The sequence below is a fragment of the Echiichthys vipera genome (genome assembly GCF_963691815.1).
Source record: "Echiichthys vipera genome assembly, chromosome: 23".
NCBI classification, from domain to species: domain Eukaryota; kingdom Metazoa; phylum Chordata; class Actinopteri; order Perciformes; family Trachinidae; genus Echiichthys; species Echiichthys vipera.
Window position 1 is genome coordinate 11513101 of NC_139848.1, and position 20954 is coordinate 11534054.

General features: G+C 41.4%; 1 protein-coding gene across 1 annotated transcript in view; it reads right to left on the reverse strand.

Moving 5' to 3' along the window:
- LOC310964914 (ATP-binding cassette sub-family C member 4-like) overlaps positions 1-20499 on the reverse strand; it is a 28587-nt gene extending 8088 nt beyond the window's left edge. Inside the window, exons 1-19 of the mRNA XM_083938232.1 lie at positions 20372-20499; positions 19202-19312; positions 14884-15004; positions 14407-14631; positions 14120-14209; positions 13126-13289; positions 12011-12136; positions 9426-9675; positions 8753-8860; positions 7998-8087; positions 7654-7845; positions 5052-5146; positions 4302-4388; positions 3566-3662; positions 2725-2931; positions 1883-2020; positions 1625-1662; positions 1413-1516; positions 1173-1319 (exon numbers count right to left, since the gene is read on the reverse strand). Of these exons, the coding sequence (XP_083794358.1) occupies positions 1173-1319; positions 1413-1516; positions 1625-1662; positions 1883-2020; positions 2725-2931; positions 3566-3662; positions 4302-4388; positions 5052-5146; positions 7654-7845; positions 7998-8087; positions 8753-8860; positions 9426-9675; positions 12011-12136; positions 13126-13289; positions 14120-14209; positions 14407-14631; positions 14884-15004; positions 19202-19312; positions 20372-20445 (2464 nt within the window). The 5' untranslated portion in view covers positions 20446-20499. The remainder of the gene's footprint in view (positions 1-1172; positions 1320-1412; positions 1517-1624; positions 1663-1882; positions 2021-2724; positions 2932-3565; positions 3663-4301; positions 4389-5051; positions 5147-7653; positions 7846-7997; positions 8088-8752; positions 8861-9425; positions 9676-12010; positions 12137-13125; positions 13290-14119; positions 14210-14406; positions 14632-14883; positions 15005-19201; positions 19313-20371) is intronic.
- Positions 20500-20954: the final 455 nt, after the last annotated feature.

Below are 20954 nucleotides of genomic sequence, written 5' to 3' on the forward strand. Positions count from 1 at the left end.
TGCTCATGGGGGAATTGTTGGGTCTCTGTAAATCACGAATAAGTCATAGTATGGTCTAGACCTACTCTATATGTGAAGTGTCTTGAGATAACTTTTGCTATGATTTTGCACTATAATTAAAAATGAATTAAATGATGCTATCATGGCTTTTAGAGATTTCCCCTCACATTATTTTCTTCCTTGAAGTTAATCCATGTAGCGACCAATTTCCCTGCAGTTAAAAACAACTGTATTTGATGACAAGGATTTTTGCCTTTTAGCAAGATAAACCAGAAAAGTAAGTAACTACAGACTAATGCAGCTTACATTTCCAATGTATAAGTCAACATAAGTCAATATGCATTATTTCAACTGATGCCCTAAATACTATCAATACAGTTCCGTTTTATTTATAGTGCCAAGTCATAACAAAAGGCACTTTAGAAGAAGAAGTATTACTTTATTTATCCCGCAACGGGGAAATTGAATTTTTTCACTCTTATTATTAATCATGTTACACACACAGGCCCGAAATACACACATGACCTATACATGCAATTAAGGGAGAGATGTCAGAGCGAGGGGGCTGCCAGTGACCAGCACCCTGAGCAGTTAGGGGATCGGTGCCTTGCTCAACACCACCACGCTCCATACATAGTCCACACAGGGACTTGAACCAGCGACCCTACTATGACTTATTTGTGATTTACAGAGACACAACAATTCCCCCATGAGCAGTAACAAGTTACACTATCTTTAATAATAATAATAATAATAATAATTATTATTATTATTACTATTATTATTGTATTTATTATAGTCATTATTAATCCAGCAATCTTGTGCACACAGTGGCGATGAAAACCGTCCCTTTCACATGCCAGAACGTCAAACAGACCCAGCTCTATGGAGGACGGCCATCTGTCTTGACCAATTTGAAAGAAAGAAAGAAAGAGAGAAAGAAAGAGACAGACAGACAGGTGGACACACAGACAAAGACAGACAGACAGGTGGACACACAGACAAAGACAGACAGACAGATGGACACACACAGACAAAGACAGACAGACAGATGGACACACACAGACAAAGACAGACAGACAGATGGACACAAACAGACAAAGACAGACAGACAGATGGACACACACAGACAAAGACAGACGGACAAAGGTAACGCTCAAACTTTTACTTACCAATGGGGTTGATGTCAAAGAAGTGCACAGGTGTTCCGATTATGGCTTTGAACATGCTGTTGTGCAGAGACTGTGCACACCTGACCAGTATGTTGAACAGGACCAAATTCCTTAAGAAGCCAAAAACGATGGTGGCAACAGTCAGACCTGTACAAAAGAGCAGCACAATATTTTCCTTCACACTCCTGAAGTACAAGACATACGGTGTAGGTGTAAATGACAACTGTGATTTCCGGTTACCTCCGTAAATACCCAGGTAGAAACCTGTGTCCAACTCTGCGGTGACGTTTTGCCCGTTTTGGACAATGGTACTGTTAACGTTCAGCTTCCCTTGCTCGTCAGCCCTGGTCAGTCAAAATGTTACAAAGTTACACGAGAGACAGAAAAATTCAAAAGCATATATCCCAATACTGGGGTACATTTGTTTTCTTTTCAGTGATTTCCAAACTTACCAGTGAGCCAGCCACCAGTCCTGCATGATGTATGCTACCTAGAAGATAAAAAAAGAACAGGCAACAGGTTAGTGTTGCTCTGAATTTCAAGAGGGGACAGCCAATAATTTATGCACTTCTGCTTACATTCATTGATTTATACTTTATGTACAGAGAACAGGTCGGTATTGGGAAACGGTCTTAGGAAATCTTATTCTACGCTTTTTTCAGTATATCACCAGTAAGTCAGGAGTGCCCTCCCTTTTGTTTCTTGCGTACCTGAGCCAGAATGTTGATCAGTATGACAACTAGCAGAACCACGACGTTGGCTCCAGCTTTCAGGTATTTGACGTACATGCTCGCTCCAATGGTTCCCTGAGCGCGACTCTCCTCCGCCACCGTCTGCACCGGCTCTGCCTGTACGGACAAACATTGTGAATTAAATAGATTACAAACAACGGAAACGCACATGAAAAATGACACCCTGGAGCATCCAGCTGTAAACAACACTCATGTATCATCACTGATTGAAGCCTATGTGAAAAATTAATTTGTGTGTGGGGGGGGGGGGGGGGGGGGGGAGTAATACATTTGTTTCTTCTTCATGTGTGTGTGTACTCAACGAGTGCACATCGGTGTAGAGCAAAAATCAAAATTGGTAAAGTATCAAATAAATGTAGTGGAGTAAAGCGCGGGAAATTTCCACTGAATTGTTGTGGAGTAGAAGTGTTAAGTAGCCTGAAAAGAAAATGCTTTAGTACAATAATTCAGAAGCATTTATACAGAATTTTTAATAATTGATTAATTAATAATATACTGTGATATAATACAGTTACGTCTATGCTTCAAATTATATCATGATAGATATTTCGGACCATACCGTACAGCTCTACTATGATGCATATATACACTTTCAACAGAAAATCACAATGGTAAATATCAACAAACCACTACAACCCATTATAACTGATCAGCACTGCCCTCCTGTGGATAAAGTAAGGCACCACATGCATTCAGTTTTGAACAAAGTTGCTAATCTATTGATAGCTGATACCTAGATTGATACCTGCAGAGGTTCATGGGTTAGATAACCAAACAGAGAGGGGAAGTGGTGTACAAACCGGTAGATGGTCTCCATCTTTGAGTGAGTGCACAGAGGAGGTCTGGGAGAGCACAGAGTTCTGGGACAGAGTTCGGATCCTGGCGGGGATGTCTTGAGGAGGCTGCTGTTGCTGTTGTATTTGCTCCTCCTCCTCCTTCAGCAGGGAGGTGAAGTCCACTCCGGACCGCTGCAGCTCTGCGTATGTCCCCTTTGCCACCATGTGACCCTGACATGTGCACAAATGCAGTTGGGATTCATTGCACATCTGCGACTGTGCTTTTGTTACCGCTGCCAATACATAAACACGATCACATCGTGTTTACACACACTTTGACAAGTTTACGCTTAATGCATTTCAGTATACAATGATGCTGGTGCTGACATCTTGAAACACCAACAGTCTGCAATCCTGCTCGTGTCCTCAACAGGCTGTAATGTTTGAGAAACAATATTTTGTTTGATTCTGATCTTTTACAAATATTATCTTTACCTGGAACCAGATGAATCAGCACATTGTATTTGTTCTGGAAGGTACATCTGGTCTCCTTCCCATTCAAACAGATTTTCTAAACACAACCTTTTATCACATATGGGGCGGCTTTCAGTCAATGACTGTCAACTTTGTTTTACGCAGAATATGCAATGGCACAAGGGGGGTTCCCTGTGCCTCTCCCCAACAGTTCCTATCTCTGATGAAATAAAAAGGTTGTTTCTTAATAAAATATATAGTACATTGATGTTTTTGTGCCATTTTTAAGAGTTTAAAGCACATTTTTCACATCTGAACCACAATCATCCATGCCAGTATAACTGTGATGTGAAATTTTCATTTATATAAATATATATTTACAGGCACCAACCTCCTTGAGGACAATAATCTGGTCAGCTGCCTTCAGGTACTGGAGCTGGTGGGTTACCAGGATACGAGGCTTTTTCTTCAGCAGGCCACAGATACATCTGATAAACGGACATACAGTAAAGATTGTGTCAGGTTTATTATCGGAGCAGCAAGTTATGCTATAATTACAAAAACCTATCCCAAGCAGATTTACTGTATCTGTGCGTGCCCAATCCTTATAGCGGTGACATACTGCACTGTCAGTGGGAGAGCGTTATCCAAGCCGAAGAGTGTAACAGGAAGAGTGGGGCCGACTTTGATTGTCTGCCTGACACTGCCGGCGCTGCACCTCTTCCTGAGTCGGCTGTAGCCTTTTGTTGCAAAGCAAATAAAAACCTAAGACAACACCACTGGCTAATGAAGCACCACATCAATCACTCAGTGTAGACTATTTAACAATGCCTTTCTCTTTTTACGGGAACTTTCTGCTGCTGAGATCTAACGTTGAGGGCTTTCCGTTCCAGCTTTGAAGCTCTCTCCGGAGCGTCGTTGACTTGAACAGTCCAGTTTCTTCCTGTTTGGTAGATCAAATAAATACTCCCTGCTGCTGTGTATCGGTGTATGAGACTTTACTGCTGCTCGCATATGAGAGCATGTAGATCCATTGCGGGAATTCCAGTCACACGGACTTGACAAACAAACCTGGATGGGTCGTGTATGGTGAGAGGAAAGGTTTGTGCCTGAAACACTTCACTCACTGTTCAAAGAGGTGTCTCCCGACCTCAGCATCCACAGCACTCAAAGGGTCATCCAGGAGGTAGATGTCTGCATCCTGATACACAGCCCTGAAAACACACTGTATTTTGTTATCTATTGACATCGTGTAGCTAAAGCTCTACTAAAGCTGCTTTAAAATAAAAAGCACTACAGCTTTAGCACTCCTATAAACTGTCAGACGCATGATGGACACAAAATAAAGATCAAAATCGAAAAAGAGATAACGTATTTTTGAAAAGGAATGTGTGGAATGCCGACAGTTTGGTGTGTTATGCTTCGCACAGCTAATGTAGCCTCAAGCAGCAGAGATGGAGAAAACTCGCAACTCTCCAACTCCTCACTCCACAATAAACCCCAAGCCAGACCATACTCCACAGCGCTTTGGTATGTGGTTGGATCTGGCTACACTGATTTATCATCTGGGCAGGAGAAGAAAAAATTCTGTGGCTTATTTGTATTTCATTAAACCAAACACAATCGTTTTGGACGTAGCTGAGCAGAAGGGTCCCTATAGTAAATATAAAGCTTATATTTTCATACAGCAAAAAAGCTCGTCTGAACATGACTTCCTTCATGACAAGGAGACACAATTGATGTTGACCACAACAAGGGTGTTCATTACGTCAAGTTATCATGAGATCAACTAAGCGTTTGTTTTCTCATGACAATTGATCTTATTATACACAGACTAAAACCCCATCTTTATAATAATAATTTGGATGTCGTCTTACCTCGCCAGGTTGACGCGAGCTTTCTGTCCCCCGCTGAGTGTGGCACCTCTGTCCCCGATCAGTGTCAGGTCTCCGTCTGGGAGCAGCTCCATGTCCTGCACAAAGAGACAATATAGTTAAAGAGGTTATCCATAAGAATTGAGATAGCTTAGTTTCTTGCTGCCTCTTTGGCGTCAAGTTGCCCTCCATCATCTTGTCATTTTCAGGGTCACTATGTGTTGACTTTTTTTGACACACGCGCGAATGCAGCAGACAGACCAATCGCTGTCAGCTTCACTAACATGACATTTACAGAGCAGGGTGGCCAGCAGTAAATGTTTGTCCCTGTGAAAGGTCGCACACACCTGGGGAAAATATCGACAATCACCCAATCCCAACCCTTAAACCTGGAGAGCTTTTACAGGCCAAATCAACAGGTTTCTCCCGTTCAAATGTAACCGTTTCACCCTTTGCAAATTCTCAGCTAATCCCTTGGGGAAATAAAGGAAACTGAGTTTCTTGTTTAAAATTCAATAATGACACATATCTGTGTCAACATATTGCTGTTCTGACAACAACGACTTCAAACACATTAAGTGAGTGCAAATAGGAAGTAAATAAATACCATTTAAGTCATAAAGCAGCTTTTAAAAACAGGTGCTTGACAGGTTACAGATAGAGAAAAATAAACGTACAAATACAGCTATAGACAGAAAGAACACATTTACAAATACAGAACACACAAATAAATTACAGCCCCCATACAGGGAAGGCAAGTCCGAAAGTCAGAGTACAGAAACTTAAATGATATGAATGAATTGAATGATACCCAGCCCTTGTTTTGAGAAGTTTTTGGAAGCAGTTTACAGACTCAGCTGATCTTACATTCAACCAGGACGGGGGTGATCAATGCTATCAAATGTAGCACCTGTTTCCTAGTTAAATGTTATGTATTTATTTTGTTTTAATTGTACCCTTGATATCATTTGAAAGACGTATCCTCCACCCCAAGGAAATTGGTTAGAGTGCAGGCAATGTCAGACTGAAGATGTGAACGCAGTGTCTCTAGCTGGCCATTGAGTCTTTGTTTTGTTTTTTTATTGTGTGATAAAGTGATAATAGAACAGGTGAAGACAGTTCAGTCCGATATCATGCAAGAACACAGCGTCCTCTCCTCTTGCCAGGTTGGAGATACTGACAATTAAGTGCAATCACAATTCAACCTCTCCAATCAGACACCTTAGAGCAGAGGGTGGCGCCTTAAGAAATCCCATATTTTAAAATGTGCAGTTATGCGTTAAAACCCTGGCCCGAGTAGTTCTCCACCACCCAACAAGAAACGGATGCATTGAGCTCAAACTGACGTGTGTGGCTTAAATTAGCAGTAACAAATGGGACCGTGCTAACGTTAAGCCACCAAAGCTGCATGGGAAAGGTTGTATCCATCCACAACAGTCTTCAGATAAGCCTCTGCCGTGGAATAGCTTTGTTTATTAAACGGCTGTTCAAATACAATTAGTCTACAGGCAGAAGGATAATTCTGCTGCCTTAAAATCAGTTTTGACCAATCGTGTCAGCGACGTGAATGATCCGCACCTCGTCAGCTTGCTTTCAGAGCTATTGGTGATTTTGTCTTTTATATATGCACCGCTTGCTGCTGGTCATTTTGGTCTGGTTGTTGAAAGTTCCCATTTATGTCATGGTTTATATCAGCTCATATCTATGTGTCCTCTGAAAACTTACATATGAATCATATTCATGGATATTAAGCAACGATTAAAGATATAGCTTACATATATTGGTGAACATCGGTACGTTTGAATGATAGACTTAAACCATCGTTGGGTGCCCATGTGTACACTGAGACACATAGACAAACACCACTTGTCCCGTAGCTCAATGCTGCACTTTTCCAGCGGAACTTCAGTGTTTTTCGAATATTGCACAATAACTGTACATTGATAATAATCCATTTATCATGTCACCTGAATCCAAATATCTCCGTATTGCTTTACGACAGCGGCGTTCGGTTGGTTTTGCTTAAAGGTTACTTGAGTGGGTTTCTAGCGATGTTTCCCTTTTCTCTGTATCCTTTTCAGAAGTTTTGAAATCTGGCCTGTAAATGTAAATCTTTTCTTATGTGTAAGAGGAGATACAAATGTTTCATAAATCACACAATTGGGTCCTGTAGTACGACCAATTCTGCGCTCAGATCTGTGCCCGTATTCACGCAAGATTGATAAATGAGGCCCAGTATGTTTTATAGTCCAGGTTGTCCTAAAAAAATTATGTATATAATTTGTGCACTACGACATCCAGTAGACTAGTAGAAAGCCTTCAAAACACAGTATATTTACAATAATCTATAATGTACTTCTAAAAGTATTTGGTACTAACTGTTATTTCTATCGGTCGTATTTCAGTGCTTAGTGTGTATAACATTTTGTGGTAACCAGCTTAGTGAGACCAGTTATCCGGGATTGTCAATGTTTAGGTTTGGTGAAGTCACTGATTAAAGAGAACCTGAGTAAACTGAACTTGCTCTGTGATGCAGGGCTCCCGTCTCTGAACTCTATCGTGTACTGCAAACTCATGTCATCTGAAGCAATAATTAAACTCTCACCCTCTTCAGAGCACAGGCTCGGATGACTCTCTCGTACTTCTGACGGTTAAGCTCTTTGCCAAACAGGATGTTACTGCGGATGGTTCCAGGGAACACCCACGGCTGCTGGGCGGCATATGTCAGCTGACCTTTGACCTTCAACACCCCCTTTTCACTGGGCAGCTCTCCCAGGATGGTGCTCAACAGTGACGACTGGATAGACATGCAAAGAAAAGTAAAACAAGAGCTGACTGATGAGGGGAAAAATGTACACAGACTACCTGAACTACTCCACCTATTTAAGCGTCTTCAACAAGTCATAATTCTAGCTGCCTACTATGGAACGATGACGTAAGTAGACTGACCTTTCCGGCTCCCACTGGTCCAATTACAGCCAACAGCTGATTTGAGTTCAGAGAGAGGGAGAGATTCTGCAGAGATGGAGCATCCAGACTCTGCAGGGGTAAAAAAAATAAACATTTAACAATAGGAATCAGGTTTTTATAACATACCAATTAACCCTTTATCACCTGTCCTGGGGATGTGACATTTTAAAGGCTTCAGTTGTAGACTCTGCTGTGCCTTTGCACATAGATTACAGAATTGGCCTGAATATAAAACAACAATTACATTTGCTCATCTGACTGCATTAAAGTTTGTAACTTTATTGCTAGGGTAGGGAGATTATTCACGTCTGTTTGAAGTGTGTATAGAGGTCTAGAGTCCAGTTTGACCTACGTAACTTTACTGCCAGTGGAAATTAGTCAAAAGTGTGTTCCGATCCGCATAAACAGAGCAAATCACACATCAGGCAGGCAAGAATAACTTCTCTTGACGATAGAGAAGATTAGTAAGTGACTGTTGGATATGTGACAAGCTACACAGATTCCATATTAAAATTGTGTTTTAAGGGAAGAAGAGTCTATGTAACAATACACACATAACATGTTGATATTCATGTAATATTTTCATTTGAAGTTCAACATAATACTACTGTTATGTTACTGTTTTAACATGGGGGGTAAAAGGTTTAAGAAAATTCCTGGATTTGCTTCATCTAGTGAATTGGCTCGGAGCATTCCTAATGTGTATACCAGTGAGCACAAGGTATCTGACTGACCTTGTCCCAGTAGCAGACCAGGTCTTGGATCTCCACTAAGGCGTCCTTTTTTTCATCCGTTGGCAGTGAAGCTGTGCATTTTGTGATCTCATCAAGCATCAAGAACTCCTTGACCATAAAAGACAAAAATCAGAATACAGTCAGTGCCAAATTCTTGGGATTATACAAAAACCCGTCAGTCACATATTAGTCAAATCACTTCGTATTACGTACGCATACACACGCATGTGATCATGGTGGGTTTTAAGATGAGTCTTGAGTGGTCGGGTAAATCATTAGGCAATGTTTCATTACTCCCAGTTTCTCAGGTTTAAAATCCAATTTTAAGCTAACCATATCTTTATGAGTAAAATATGTAGAGAGAAAGTGGCTTTATGGAGCTGGAACTTCAAATTGAAGCCACTGGAATTAGATAAGAGACTTGCAGCCATTACTGGGATGTCAGTTAAAAAACAGACAAAAACAAATAGTTACAAGAAATACCAACAGTGAGTTGAAAGTGAGTCTTTACAAGAAATTTAAAAGAAGAAACTGACTTGCCTGCCTAGCATCAGGATATTCCAAAGCTAAGGGGCCAAGACAGCAAAAGCCTGGTCACCTTTGTTGACGAGCAGTAAACTCACATGTAACCAGTGAAGGTCAATGAGGACTGGATTGGATTAAAGCACCGTACCTGAATCCTGCGGATGCTGACACGGGTCTCAAACAGCTTCTCGATGGCATTAGGGAAGAAGAGTGTGACCGTGAGCCGCACAGCGCTGTACAGCGACACTGTCACAAACACGCGGCTGGCTGAGATGGTATTTCCCAGGAGGACGTAAAGGGTGAAGGTGATGAAGAGGATGATCTTGCTGGCGCAGAAAAAGGAGGCCATGTTGAGGCCTCGTAGGTATGAGCTGTTCATGATCTTGGAGATCTCTTTTCTAAGGGGACACAGAGAGTTCAAACACATCATACCCCTGACATTTCCTTATAAGGCACATGAATCTACTCAGAATTTGCTTTCATCTTTGAATCAAGCGCTTGATCCAGATCACATCAGTTAGCGATGACAGTGGAAAGAAATTAGAGGTATGAGGTATTGTGCAGAGGAGGATTTTAATATCTGCCTCGTGGGGGGGGGGGGTAGAAGACTGTCTCGTAATTCACCGCAAGATTACAGAGTGAAATCAAACGGACTGTGGAATATTGTGGTATGTGAAATTGTCATAGTAACGATAAAGAGTAATTTAACAGCCACAAACTGTATATTTGATCCAAATTAACTTTCAGCAACCAGAACTACATCCACCGCAGAGCTGCTTCACCGAGTCCAACCAAACAAGAACGCAAATGGAGATATGTATCCACTGAAGGCTGACAGAGAATCAATACTACTGAGGAATGAGACTGGCTTATGACTCACAGACATCAAATCCATTTAACAATCCAGTGACTACCCTTACACATTATACGTTTATATATTTCACTGTGTGTCGTTATCAGTTCTGACACAACCTCCTGAAAAATCAGCCACATGTAAATGTGTTATCTAATAGTAGTAGTAGCCTTCTATTGCAACTTATCAAACATGTGTTAATCACACATCAAAGACACCCAAGTTGAGAGCAGTGGGTGTGCCCCAAAACCAGACTGGCAAGGTACCAGCTGGGTGTGGCTTCCATTCTGTTTTATTCCGGCACACAAAACAGCACATGAAAAGCTTGTGCACGACCTGAATCAATGGCCCTGTGTTGCAAGCTACAACATCTCAACAGATATCTAATAAAAATAACAACAAATAATGTTTTAAACAGCATGTAGTGGCTGGATCCACCTGGGAAAGCCACTGTACGGTTTGTGCCTTACCTAGGGTACACTCACACTTGCCATTCGTACCTTGCCAAAGCACGAATGACGACTAAAGTCTAGTTTGTTTGACCTGTGCGAGTACAACTGTTCCGCGTCCAGGCACGGCACGCTTCCCAGCCGTTGTCCAGTTGAGAGAGGTGGGCTTTAGTAAAGCATGGACGCACGTGTACGAGCACGAGCCCGTGCATCGATGGTGGACCTGAGACTATTTATTTGCGACTGTTTCCCGCAACGGACATTTAAAAAGAAAGAAGAAAATATTCAAAAACAGTCATACAAAACAAAATCTCCAAGGGGCGATGACCTATAAGCAAGAGGCATTCGAGCCGAGGCCCAGCTTTGAAAATATTCAAAAACAGTCGGACAAGACGAACAAAAACTCAGAGGTCTATGGAAAGATTTGTAAACAAAGCGACGTATCGAGGCCTACGCAGTAGCGTTATGTCCGCCTGTTCGGACATGTAAATAGAAGGACGGACCATGCGCGGACATTTAACAACAACAATGGCGGTGAAAGGTTCACATTGATGTGATGCGGAGGTGGAGTGTTTACTGCAGATTTGGTCGGATGAAAATATTCAAAAACAGTCGACAAGACGCACAAAAACTCCGAGGTCTGTGGAAAGATTTGTAAACAAAGCCACACACACGCGATCAATGCGTGTGACGTGTCACGGCGTGATGGCGTATGGACAGCAAGAAGCATTGGCCGGCCCTGGCAGTGTGAGTACAGACGGGGCTGGGGCGCAGGGGGGAGAGGGAGGGGGGACAAGTACCCTAAAGCCCGGGTCGCGGTGCGGAAGGACAGTGTGAGTACGCTCTTAGTGCAAGTGGTCCCTGGCCACGATGGAAGATGGAGGGGGGACAATTATGCTAAAGCACGGCACGGATTGTCTGGGCCAAGTGTGAGTTTGCCTTTAACAGCTGTAAAAACATTAAAGTTAACCACAGAACCTCCACCATCTGTTGCTGCTTGATTAGAAAATGACACCTGTACTCCCTTTCTCCAGGTTTCCAGGTTTTTTTTAAATTGCAATAATATATGAGTAATCTATCACAACTAAAGACATTTCTAAAAGGGAACGACAGGGCCACAAACAAAATAACCACCTATTTAACAACTATTTTAGGTTTGATTTTGAGTTTCCCCTGCCTTTATTTTAGGAATAGCCAGTAAAACTGTGTGGAGGCTGGGAGAATTTAAAGATCTGTTAGGGCAGGAAATCCCCTCTTATATAAAGGGAATTTATGACGGGACTTCTATCACTGGAGGATGTCCACTATAACATTACATAAGTAATTATAAAATGGTAATGTCAATTTTCGGTATGCAGACTTGATTTGTGAGTCGGTGCCTCTTTAAATTCTTACTTTGATCTACAAATATCTTTAGACTGACGTTTTTACCTTCTGACCTCTGAGACCAGAGCAGCGAAGGGTTTCTCCCAGGCGTACATTTTGATAATCCTAATTCCAGACACCACCTCGTTCATTGTGCGGATCCTGTTGTCGGTGAGAACGGCCGTCTTACTCCTGTGAAGAAAAGTTGAGAATGTAAGTTTGTTGAAATACTTTAGAAATATTGCTTCACACGAAAGAAACAGGATTAAGGAGTTTGCATGGGATTGCAAATGTACACAGATTCCTATATAATTTAATCTGTAAACAGATGTATTTAAAGTGGCGTCTGGATCAATGCAGGCTTACAAGCCACACTCCTCAAGTGGAACACTTCTTTTACAAAACAGTTAAAAATTGGGAGTTTCATGCTTTAATTTCCAGAGGATATTAATAAGTAGCCTTACCCAAGACATTTGATAGATTATTTTTGTGAACACATGACAGAATTAGAGCAGCTTCCATTGTATTCAGAATGAAATAAACCCTTGTACAGTCTGAAAAAGGGCTCATTTGATTTTAAAATGTGCAAAAAACAATCCTCTCACTGAAAGATAATGATATAAATATTTAGTAAGTAAGTAAGTAATTAAGAACAATCAATAAATCATTTGAGCTTAAATATCTTAAGAAGTACTGTGCACAGTCAACATTGCCACAAATCAAGGTAAAGTACCACAACACGACAAAAAACGGGGAAAGCTTTGCTCCAGTGAAGACTGGGACTATATACAGATGCTCTACTAGCAATTTGTACATTTGCACATTTTTAAGCTTCTAAACTTGAATTACTAAAGGGATCCTACCAATTTTATTTGAATTATTATGGGGGGTTTTTTGTTGTCGTTTTTTTTCTTTGAATGTTTTTGTGCTGTCGATGTGGCTTATCATCTTGTAATTGTATTATGTGAAACATACATAAAATAAAAACAAAACAAGAATATGTATGTCATGCCACCGAAGAAGCTTGGTAGTTAGATTGATTTTCATTTGCTTTATTTTCTCTGTGCCGTGCAATTTATTTTTATATTTTTAATGCTGTGAACCTTTGCACATTCCTACCTAACGCTTTCATTTTAAACAGTTAAATTGTACCAATGTGGATTTTGTGAGTATGAGTGTACCTGAACTTGGAAAAGAGCCTTCCAAACAAGGTTTGCACAGGCATCAGGAACATGAGGACCACCATGCCTGCCAAGCACGATGGGCCGATTTCTGCCCACAGCAGTCCCACGACCACCGCTGCCTGGAGAGGCCCCACCCACAGGAAGTGCAGGAAGATAGTCACCTGTTACGTGATCAGAAACTCATTTTAAAACAGATCAATACTTCTCAAACACACATCTGAGTCACACAGTGATCACTAAGATATAAATAAACCAAGTTTACTAATCTCTAATACTGAACTGGGCAGTTTGTACAGGAGGAGGGTCTCTGCAGTTACTCTAAAAAGACTATAATCCAACTCCGCATGAAAGCATGGGTTTTAATAGTTTTATTAAAAGCCCAACGCCAAGAAACAAAATGCCCTCAAGAAGCACACACTGATTTAATCAAAACTCAACACTGCAATGAGACAAAGTGGGTTTGGTGCCTCAAAGCCTCGGAGCATAATCAAGCCTGAGTCTCACGCAGGGAGAGATTTGTTTTTTATGAGTGGATACAGTCAGGACAGTACTTACGTGAGACACTGTAACCACACACATAAAAAAAAAAACATGTCACACCCACCCAACCAATTTATCTCGCAGCTATAACCCAGAACCAAATACTTCATGAGTGGTGACTTGCAACATCTGATCCAAAATGCATTCCTTGAGTTCTCTTCCCCAGACTACACCCCCTACTTTCACACAGAACATGATCCAGTCATTTGTCTATGTAGATTCTCAGTCATCCAGGTAGTCTAATGATGTCTCACTAGAAAACTGACATTTAAATAAACAGTATTCTATCCTCCAGTGCTAGATGGTCAAAGGTCAAAGTGGAAGTGAGACTCTGTTGTACAATAGAGCAGACGTTGGAGAACCAGGCCATCTATTTTTAACTCTTGAACATGCAGAAACAAAATAGCAGCCCTTCTGCTTTTCTTCTCCAAAAGCCTTAAATTTCACATACATCGTCAAACTTGTTGACGTCGTTGGAAAGGAGGTTGACAATCTGGCCCGTGGTGGTCTTTCCCATGGCTGAACTGCTGAGACGCAGGGCCTAGAAAAGGACAGGAATCATTGTCAGTTAGGGAGTGAGGGTGGACAAGAGAGGGAGGTATAAAATGTTGCTTTGTTTGTGGAACAAACCCAATCAAAGGTTATCAATGACTTTCAGTAACCTTGACATAGAAGAAGAGCAGCTTTCAGTGATAATTAATAAGTATGTTCTCTTTTAAGAAGTGTCCTCCTACTGACCTTGTTGTAGATCATGTGACACATGGCCACTCTGATCTTCATGCCTGCCCTCTGGACGTGGTAGAAGTAGAGATGATGGATCAAGGCCAGGCCGATGGTGCAGAGAGACAAGCCAGCAGCGTAGCCGAAAGTTTCGTGTAGAGCTGTCATGTTGCCCGGGTCGTAATTCTCAAAGTACTCAATTATCATCCCCAGGAGAACCGGCTGGATCACTTTAATGACCTCCTGATATGCGGGGAAGGAGATGAAGAAGGGTGAGCATCACAGCACACGAATCACAGCGTGACAGAGGGCGGTTAAATTCACAAGGGTACATGTGCTGCTGACAAACTGCTGAACCTTTAAACGTGTAGTTGTATACCTGGTTTGTTTTTTAACTTGATCTAGCTTGCTTTAATAAAAAAGCGGCGTAGAATAATTTGAGATCCAGAGATTATACACCCCATTTACCTCATGTCCAAAGCTTAAAACACTTACTTCAACGAGTGTAAAGAATCCCAGCACTGCATATCCTTTCCAGTAGCAGTTAATGATGCTTCTGCTCAGTCTAGGTGGCCGCAGCTCTTTGGTAGCCTTCTGGACCTCGTGATCCCAGTATCTGCCAAGTAAAGACGCAATGTTTTTGAAGGGTTTTAGTGTGCGTGTGCGTGTGTGATAAGAAGTCAAACCTCGCATCCAGATGAATCAGGACTCATCAATCAGGTAATCAAAAAGAGCTTCCCCTTTTACTAAAGGCAGGGACACGTCAAGGCTGACTGTTGCTCCCCCTCACGTTGCCTGTGTCTTGGACAAAAAGTTGTACTCAAACGCACCGCAAAGACTACAGCTGACGGCCAACTAGAACATAGGTTCTGCTCCTGTGTGAGAGGAAATAACTCTCCATACCGGTAGGCGGCAGTAGTCTGTATACGACATTCAAAACCGGAAGAACAACAGAACAGCCAAAGCTAGTCAGCGCAATAAACAACACAACTCAACTGGCATTAAAAGCATTTGACTGCTGAAACCCACTTTTATTCTGAGGTAGTCGCAGGACGGGTTTGTCGGCGAGATGGACAAGCTTTCATTAACTAAAAAAATGATACGATGACGTTCATTTTGGGGATTTTTTTGACAGGAGATCAGTTGTTAATCTGTCAGTGAGTACGAGCTGTTTGATGTGGAGCTGCAGGCGACAGGCTGCACACCTCCAACTTCTCAGCCAGGGAATCAACTGTTTGGAGTTCTGCAGCCGTGTGCAGCATCAAATAGCCCTAAGGAAACATTGTTTAAATCTTCTCTTCTGACACAATGGTTGCTGTTCTCTAATTTTGCTAAAAACAAAGGTTTTTGTTGAAAGGCCTTGGTTATTTAAAAAAAAAAAACATGCCAGTACAGCAGTGGTATATGATATTTTATCACATTGTGAACAATAAAAAATAACAGTATTTCAGAATATATCAAGAATGAATACTTTGTTCTCTACTTTTGATCGCCACTGTACATGTAGTCTGTTTGGAAGATGCTGAAGCCCTTTTTATAGCCTAAACATCATCACATCACCAGAGTTTAGATCCTCTAACAAGTCTCCAGAGATAGAAAGACAAGACTCAGGTATGTATATTCAGTCATGAAGCAACATATTATAAACTACTACAGAAACAATTCACCAGACGTTGTTTCTGTAAAACTTTTGAACTTTTATAAACTTGCTATTGCATTGTGGTACCAACAGAGCTCTACGGAGAGATCATATCCATATCACTGGAAAATGGCATCGTTGCTCTTTTTTCAATAGAGCTATTAAAAAGCAGTCTTGTCTCAGCGCTTTTAAACACCGTGCATAAATACAACAACAACAAATACAGATACACGATTAACAGAGTTTGGAGGCCTCAAGGCCAGGATTTCATGCCCATCTCGCTGTGATAAATTCAGATTTCACTTTCATGCTCATTTAGCCATGATAAATTCAGATTTCACTTTCATGCTCATTTAGCCATGATAAATTCAGATTTCACTGCCAATTAAATGGTCGACAATGGGTGTTTGTGCTGCACAGAAAGCTATGAGTTGGCTCCTGCTCTTGATAAAACTTGGACGTCTTCTAGAAAAGTGTTGCACTTGAATTTCTTTCATGCGCAACTAGTATTTCAGCATTACACCAATGTGGTGTTGCCCGGTACTTGGACTTTAGTGCATGATATTAGTTCATTACAATGTAAAAGGCCTACATCTAAGAACATGACTGCCACAAATACTGATAAAAGCACATCAACCAGGTTGATATGCTTCTTAAGCACACTATGGGAACAAATATTACTGGGACCACTACAGGAAATTGCGGATAAACATTTAATATCTGTGTTACTGTTTGGCCACAATTTAGCACACTGACCAGACAGATTCAAGCCATATATAGGTTTCAACCTTGCCTAGTTTCCCTTCCGAGCACATCCTATCCAGTGAGCAGGAGAATCACAGGGGCAGCTGAAACAGTGGGCAGGCATCATCATGTTATTACAGGCAGTTAAAAAGTAATCAGATTTTATTTTAGTAATCTCATGAAGTACCTTGCTGGTAAAAAAGTGTGAGAAAGCTGAGTCACTGTGAGCCAGGAAAAACCCTGAAGGTGTTACGTGACTCCTGACAAACCCTGCTACAATACACACCATAAAGCAACAAAGTATCGATAACTGTGTGTAAAACTATCAACCTGTCCTAGCTCCGTTAAGTACACATTTCTAGGCTTAACAACAAGCCAAAACACCTACTTTCTCCAAATCTGGAGGACACAACTAGTCATTTTTGGGTAATACGTAAGCGGACTGATACTGGTGTGGCCGTATTTCGTTTGGAAGCTTGACCTAAACTCACTCAACTTACAAAACACAAGGCTTTACAAAATAGAATTACATTTTTTCATTTAATTATTAACCTGACAGACTGTTTCAACCCCTAAAAGACTGAACTGTGTACCGCAGTCTCCTGATAATGTTAGAAATGTTTGACTTCAGAGTCAATGATGGCCATTATCTGCGCTAACCATTTACACACGTTACTACGAGCAACCGCATGCGGACGCATTCGGCTGGAAGCCACCTGTTAACACGATCACTCGTTACACAGCTGTAGCTCTGAAACGATCGTTATCTTGTCGAAGTTCGGTAAAACTTGAGTCCACTGTTGGAATATCGACTGAAAACCTAAAACGCAACAACCAAATAGTTTGATGCTGGTAAAAGTTTTAATTCAGTGTATAAAGTTCGCTAATTACGGGCCGAAACGCCATTTCCATTGCCAACATGCCCGCGCATTTTCTGGATGACGTCGGCTGAAAAAAGGTCTATATTAGATCTTTACAAGACCTGATGTTACCAGTTATAATGTCAGTCTGAAAATGGCCTTTATGTTGCTAGGCTAACAAGTGTCTTAAAGTCTTTTACTTGTAACAGAGTATTTCTACACTGTAGTATCACTACTTTTACTTCTGAGTACTTTTTCCTCCTCTGCTTTTAACTAAATGCATATACGATAACCGCAGTCTTTAAAGAAAAGTCTTTAAAAGACAGTATTTAAGACCATAAATTCACTATTGCATCGGATAAACGTATTAAATAACTATGAAAGTGTTGAGCTTCCATCCTCAACAACTATTACTACATTTAAAATACCACTATTATAACTATAATTATTACAATAATTGCTGAGATTCATTTTTTTTCTTCTGGTGCGTTCCTTTTTTTCCTACCAACTTTAACATCAGGGGAGGACATTCACTATCTTGACTCTCTTTTTTGCCCCTTTCTTTTTTTAAACTATCATCTCACTATCACTCTCGAGGAAACAGCCCGTCTCTGATCCTAACTTGTCAAATACAGTGGCTTCGCCGGGAGGGTCAGGAGCCATTGGCGTCAAAACACTTGAGATGAGTGTGCTGCGAGGATGTGCTGTAAACCTAAAGGTAGTTGCGTGTTGTTGTTTTGAATGTGTGCCTCGTTCTCATGACAGCTGTTCAAGGTATCCACTGAGAAGAAACATTGTTAGTCTCCTGGTACATACAAGAAGAAAGTGTGTTAAATCACGGCTCTCCAGTGAAATTCGATATACAGACATTCAGAGTGATAATTCATAATGTTTTCCTGTGAATTAAGCATTTTTTGACTTCTTGTTGTTGTTTTGATTCAGCTCATCTCATCTTCAGCCGCTTATCCGGGTCGGGTCTCGGGGGCAGCAGCTTTAGCAGGAGACCCCAAACTTCCCTTTCCCGGGCCACATTAACCAGCTCTAACTGGGGGATCCTGAGGCGTTCCCAGGCCAGTGTGGAGATCTAATCTCTCCACCTGGTCCCGGGTCTTCCCCGAGGCCTCCTCCCAGCTGGACGTGCCTGGAACACCTCCCTAGGGAGGCGCCCAGGGTTCATCCCTACTAGATGATCCTGAACCACCTCAACTGGCTCCTTTCAACGCAAAGGAGCAGCGGCTCTACTCCGAGTTCCTCACAGATGGCTGAACTTCTCCCCCTCTCTCTAAGGGAGACTCCAGCCACCCTCCTGAGAAAACCCATTTCGGCCGCTTGTACCCGCGACCTCGTTCTTTCGGTCATGTCTTGTTGTCTTGATTGTTATTTGTAATTTGGATTTGAGTCATTTTACCTCCACTTTGAGCTCTACGACTGCATTTTAAATGACGCTATCTTACTTGTAGATAAACAAAACAAAAAAACAATAATTTCAATATGCTGTGATATGTTTGGGATTGTGGTTTTGTGTACTGTGACAGTGAGAGCTCAAAGATGAATTCGAAGGCCTCCCTACCTCTCCAGATCCTGTCCAAGTGTCTCCGACCTGTCCTCCGTGAGCACTTCGTACATGTCATCTTCTTCCAACTTGCGTTTGTATCCAATCCTAAACAAGGGGTTGAGCCACCTGACGGAGACATCATGAATAGTGTTAGAGCACAATACTTACAGATGAATTAATGTGAAGATACTACAGGTCGATGGGCTAGCATATTTATCTTATATCACCACAGTTGCTTACTTACATTTGGACAAATATTATCATGCGTTACATTATTAGTTTTCAGAGGGTTATGTTTAAATACGCAAATGACACATATCTAGAGAAAAATGTGATCATTTGCTCAAAAATGCTGACATCGGATAAAGGTTCAAAATGTTTGTTTCATTTCAAAGGTTTTGGATAACTCTTTGTGTCACTCAAGGAACAAAATGTTGTACAAGTACCAGTGTTATATGTTATATGAGCAAACACCTCTGTGGAAGCCATTGAAATATAAATAACAATAAAACTGGAAAGTTTATGCAATAAGCAAATGAGGCATTATCTAATTTTATCTCTGTGTATGTAAGATAAAACTGCAGACACAAATAGACAAAGTGTAGTCAAATAGACACATAAACGTGTGTTTTGGATGTTTCCTTTCCAATAGTGTGAAAGAAGACATGTTAAGGAAGCAAAATAGCCCAAAGATATTTATGAATTTATGCTTTTGCTTGGGGTGACTCGCCTAAAACTCTTAAAAGTGGGATGAACCATTACCAGTTACTTTGTGATCTGATCTTAAAGTATTCAGTGTATTTAGGGTAATAGGGTTTTCTATTACAGGTGATTTAACCAAATCAGATTATTCAATTGCATAAACAATCTGGGCGTTATATGTGGCATTTCTCACATGTTAGCAAATGTTTTCCTTAAGTTAAAAACCTTTTTTTTTTCTCCAAACAACAACGAAATCACGCGCAAACAACGACAGGAATAACACTGGTTCGTCAGTTTGCTTTCAGTTATAACTTCAGTTTCAATTACATAGTCGTCCGTTCATGCCACGGTGCAGTGTAACGTTATGAAACATGTCTGATATGAGCATTGTCACCGTGCGCTATAGCCTACGGTTGTTTAAATCCCCCGCTAACGGTTACGTTAGCTAACACCGTTGACCATCCGGGGTTGGAGTCGACTTACCAGAAAAATACTTTGGACAAAAGGTTCGCCGTCGCCGCCGGGTTAGTCTTGGTATCTTTACTGACATCTTCCATGGTGGCGCGCACTCACACGGTAGTTTCCCTTCAACTTTCTCCCCTTTAGAAAACTGCTCCGAGCTATTTAGCGTAACTTCGGTCCACGCTCATTACCCATAGCTGTCGGCGTGTTACGTCTTCCGCTCGGCACACAAGCGACCAGCACCGAAGGACATTGAAAAAAAAGCACCTTAAATGGCCCCGCCCCCGGGGACTCCTGATTGGCTGGAGCGTAATGACCGCCCTACGTGATTGGCTCTGATATTTCTCCCCATTCACACGATTGGTCGAGGCTATTTACGGTCATAATTTACAACATCACGTGGAGAACTTGTAAAGACACAGTTAGTTTTTACAAATTACAAGTAAGGGGTTTTTAAAAGGTCAGCTTCCACGGCGATACCTGAAAGTAGGCCACTGTTTCACACGTTAGGGAGAAGATATTTGTTTATAGGAGTTTTAAGGTCCACTGTAAGACACTGTGATTCAATATGACTCATTAAAATCATATCACAGTTTCCCAAATG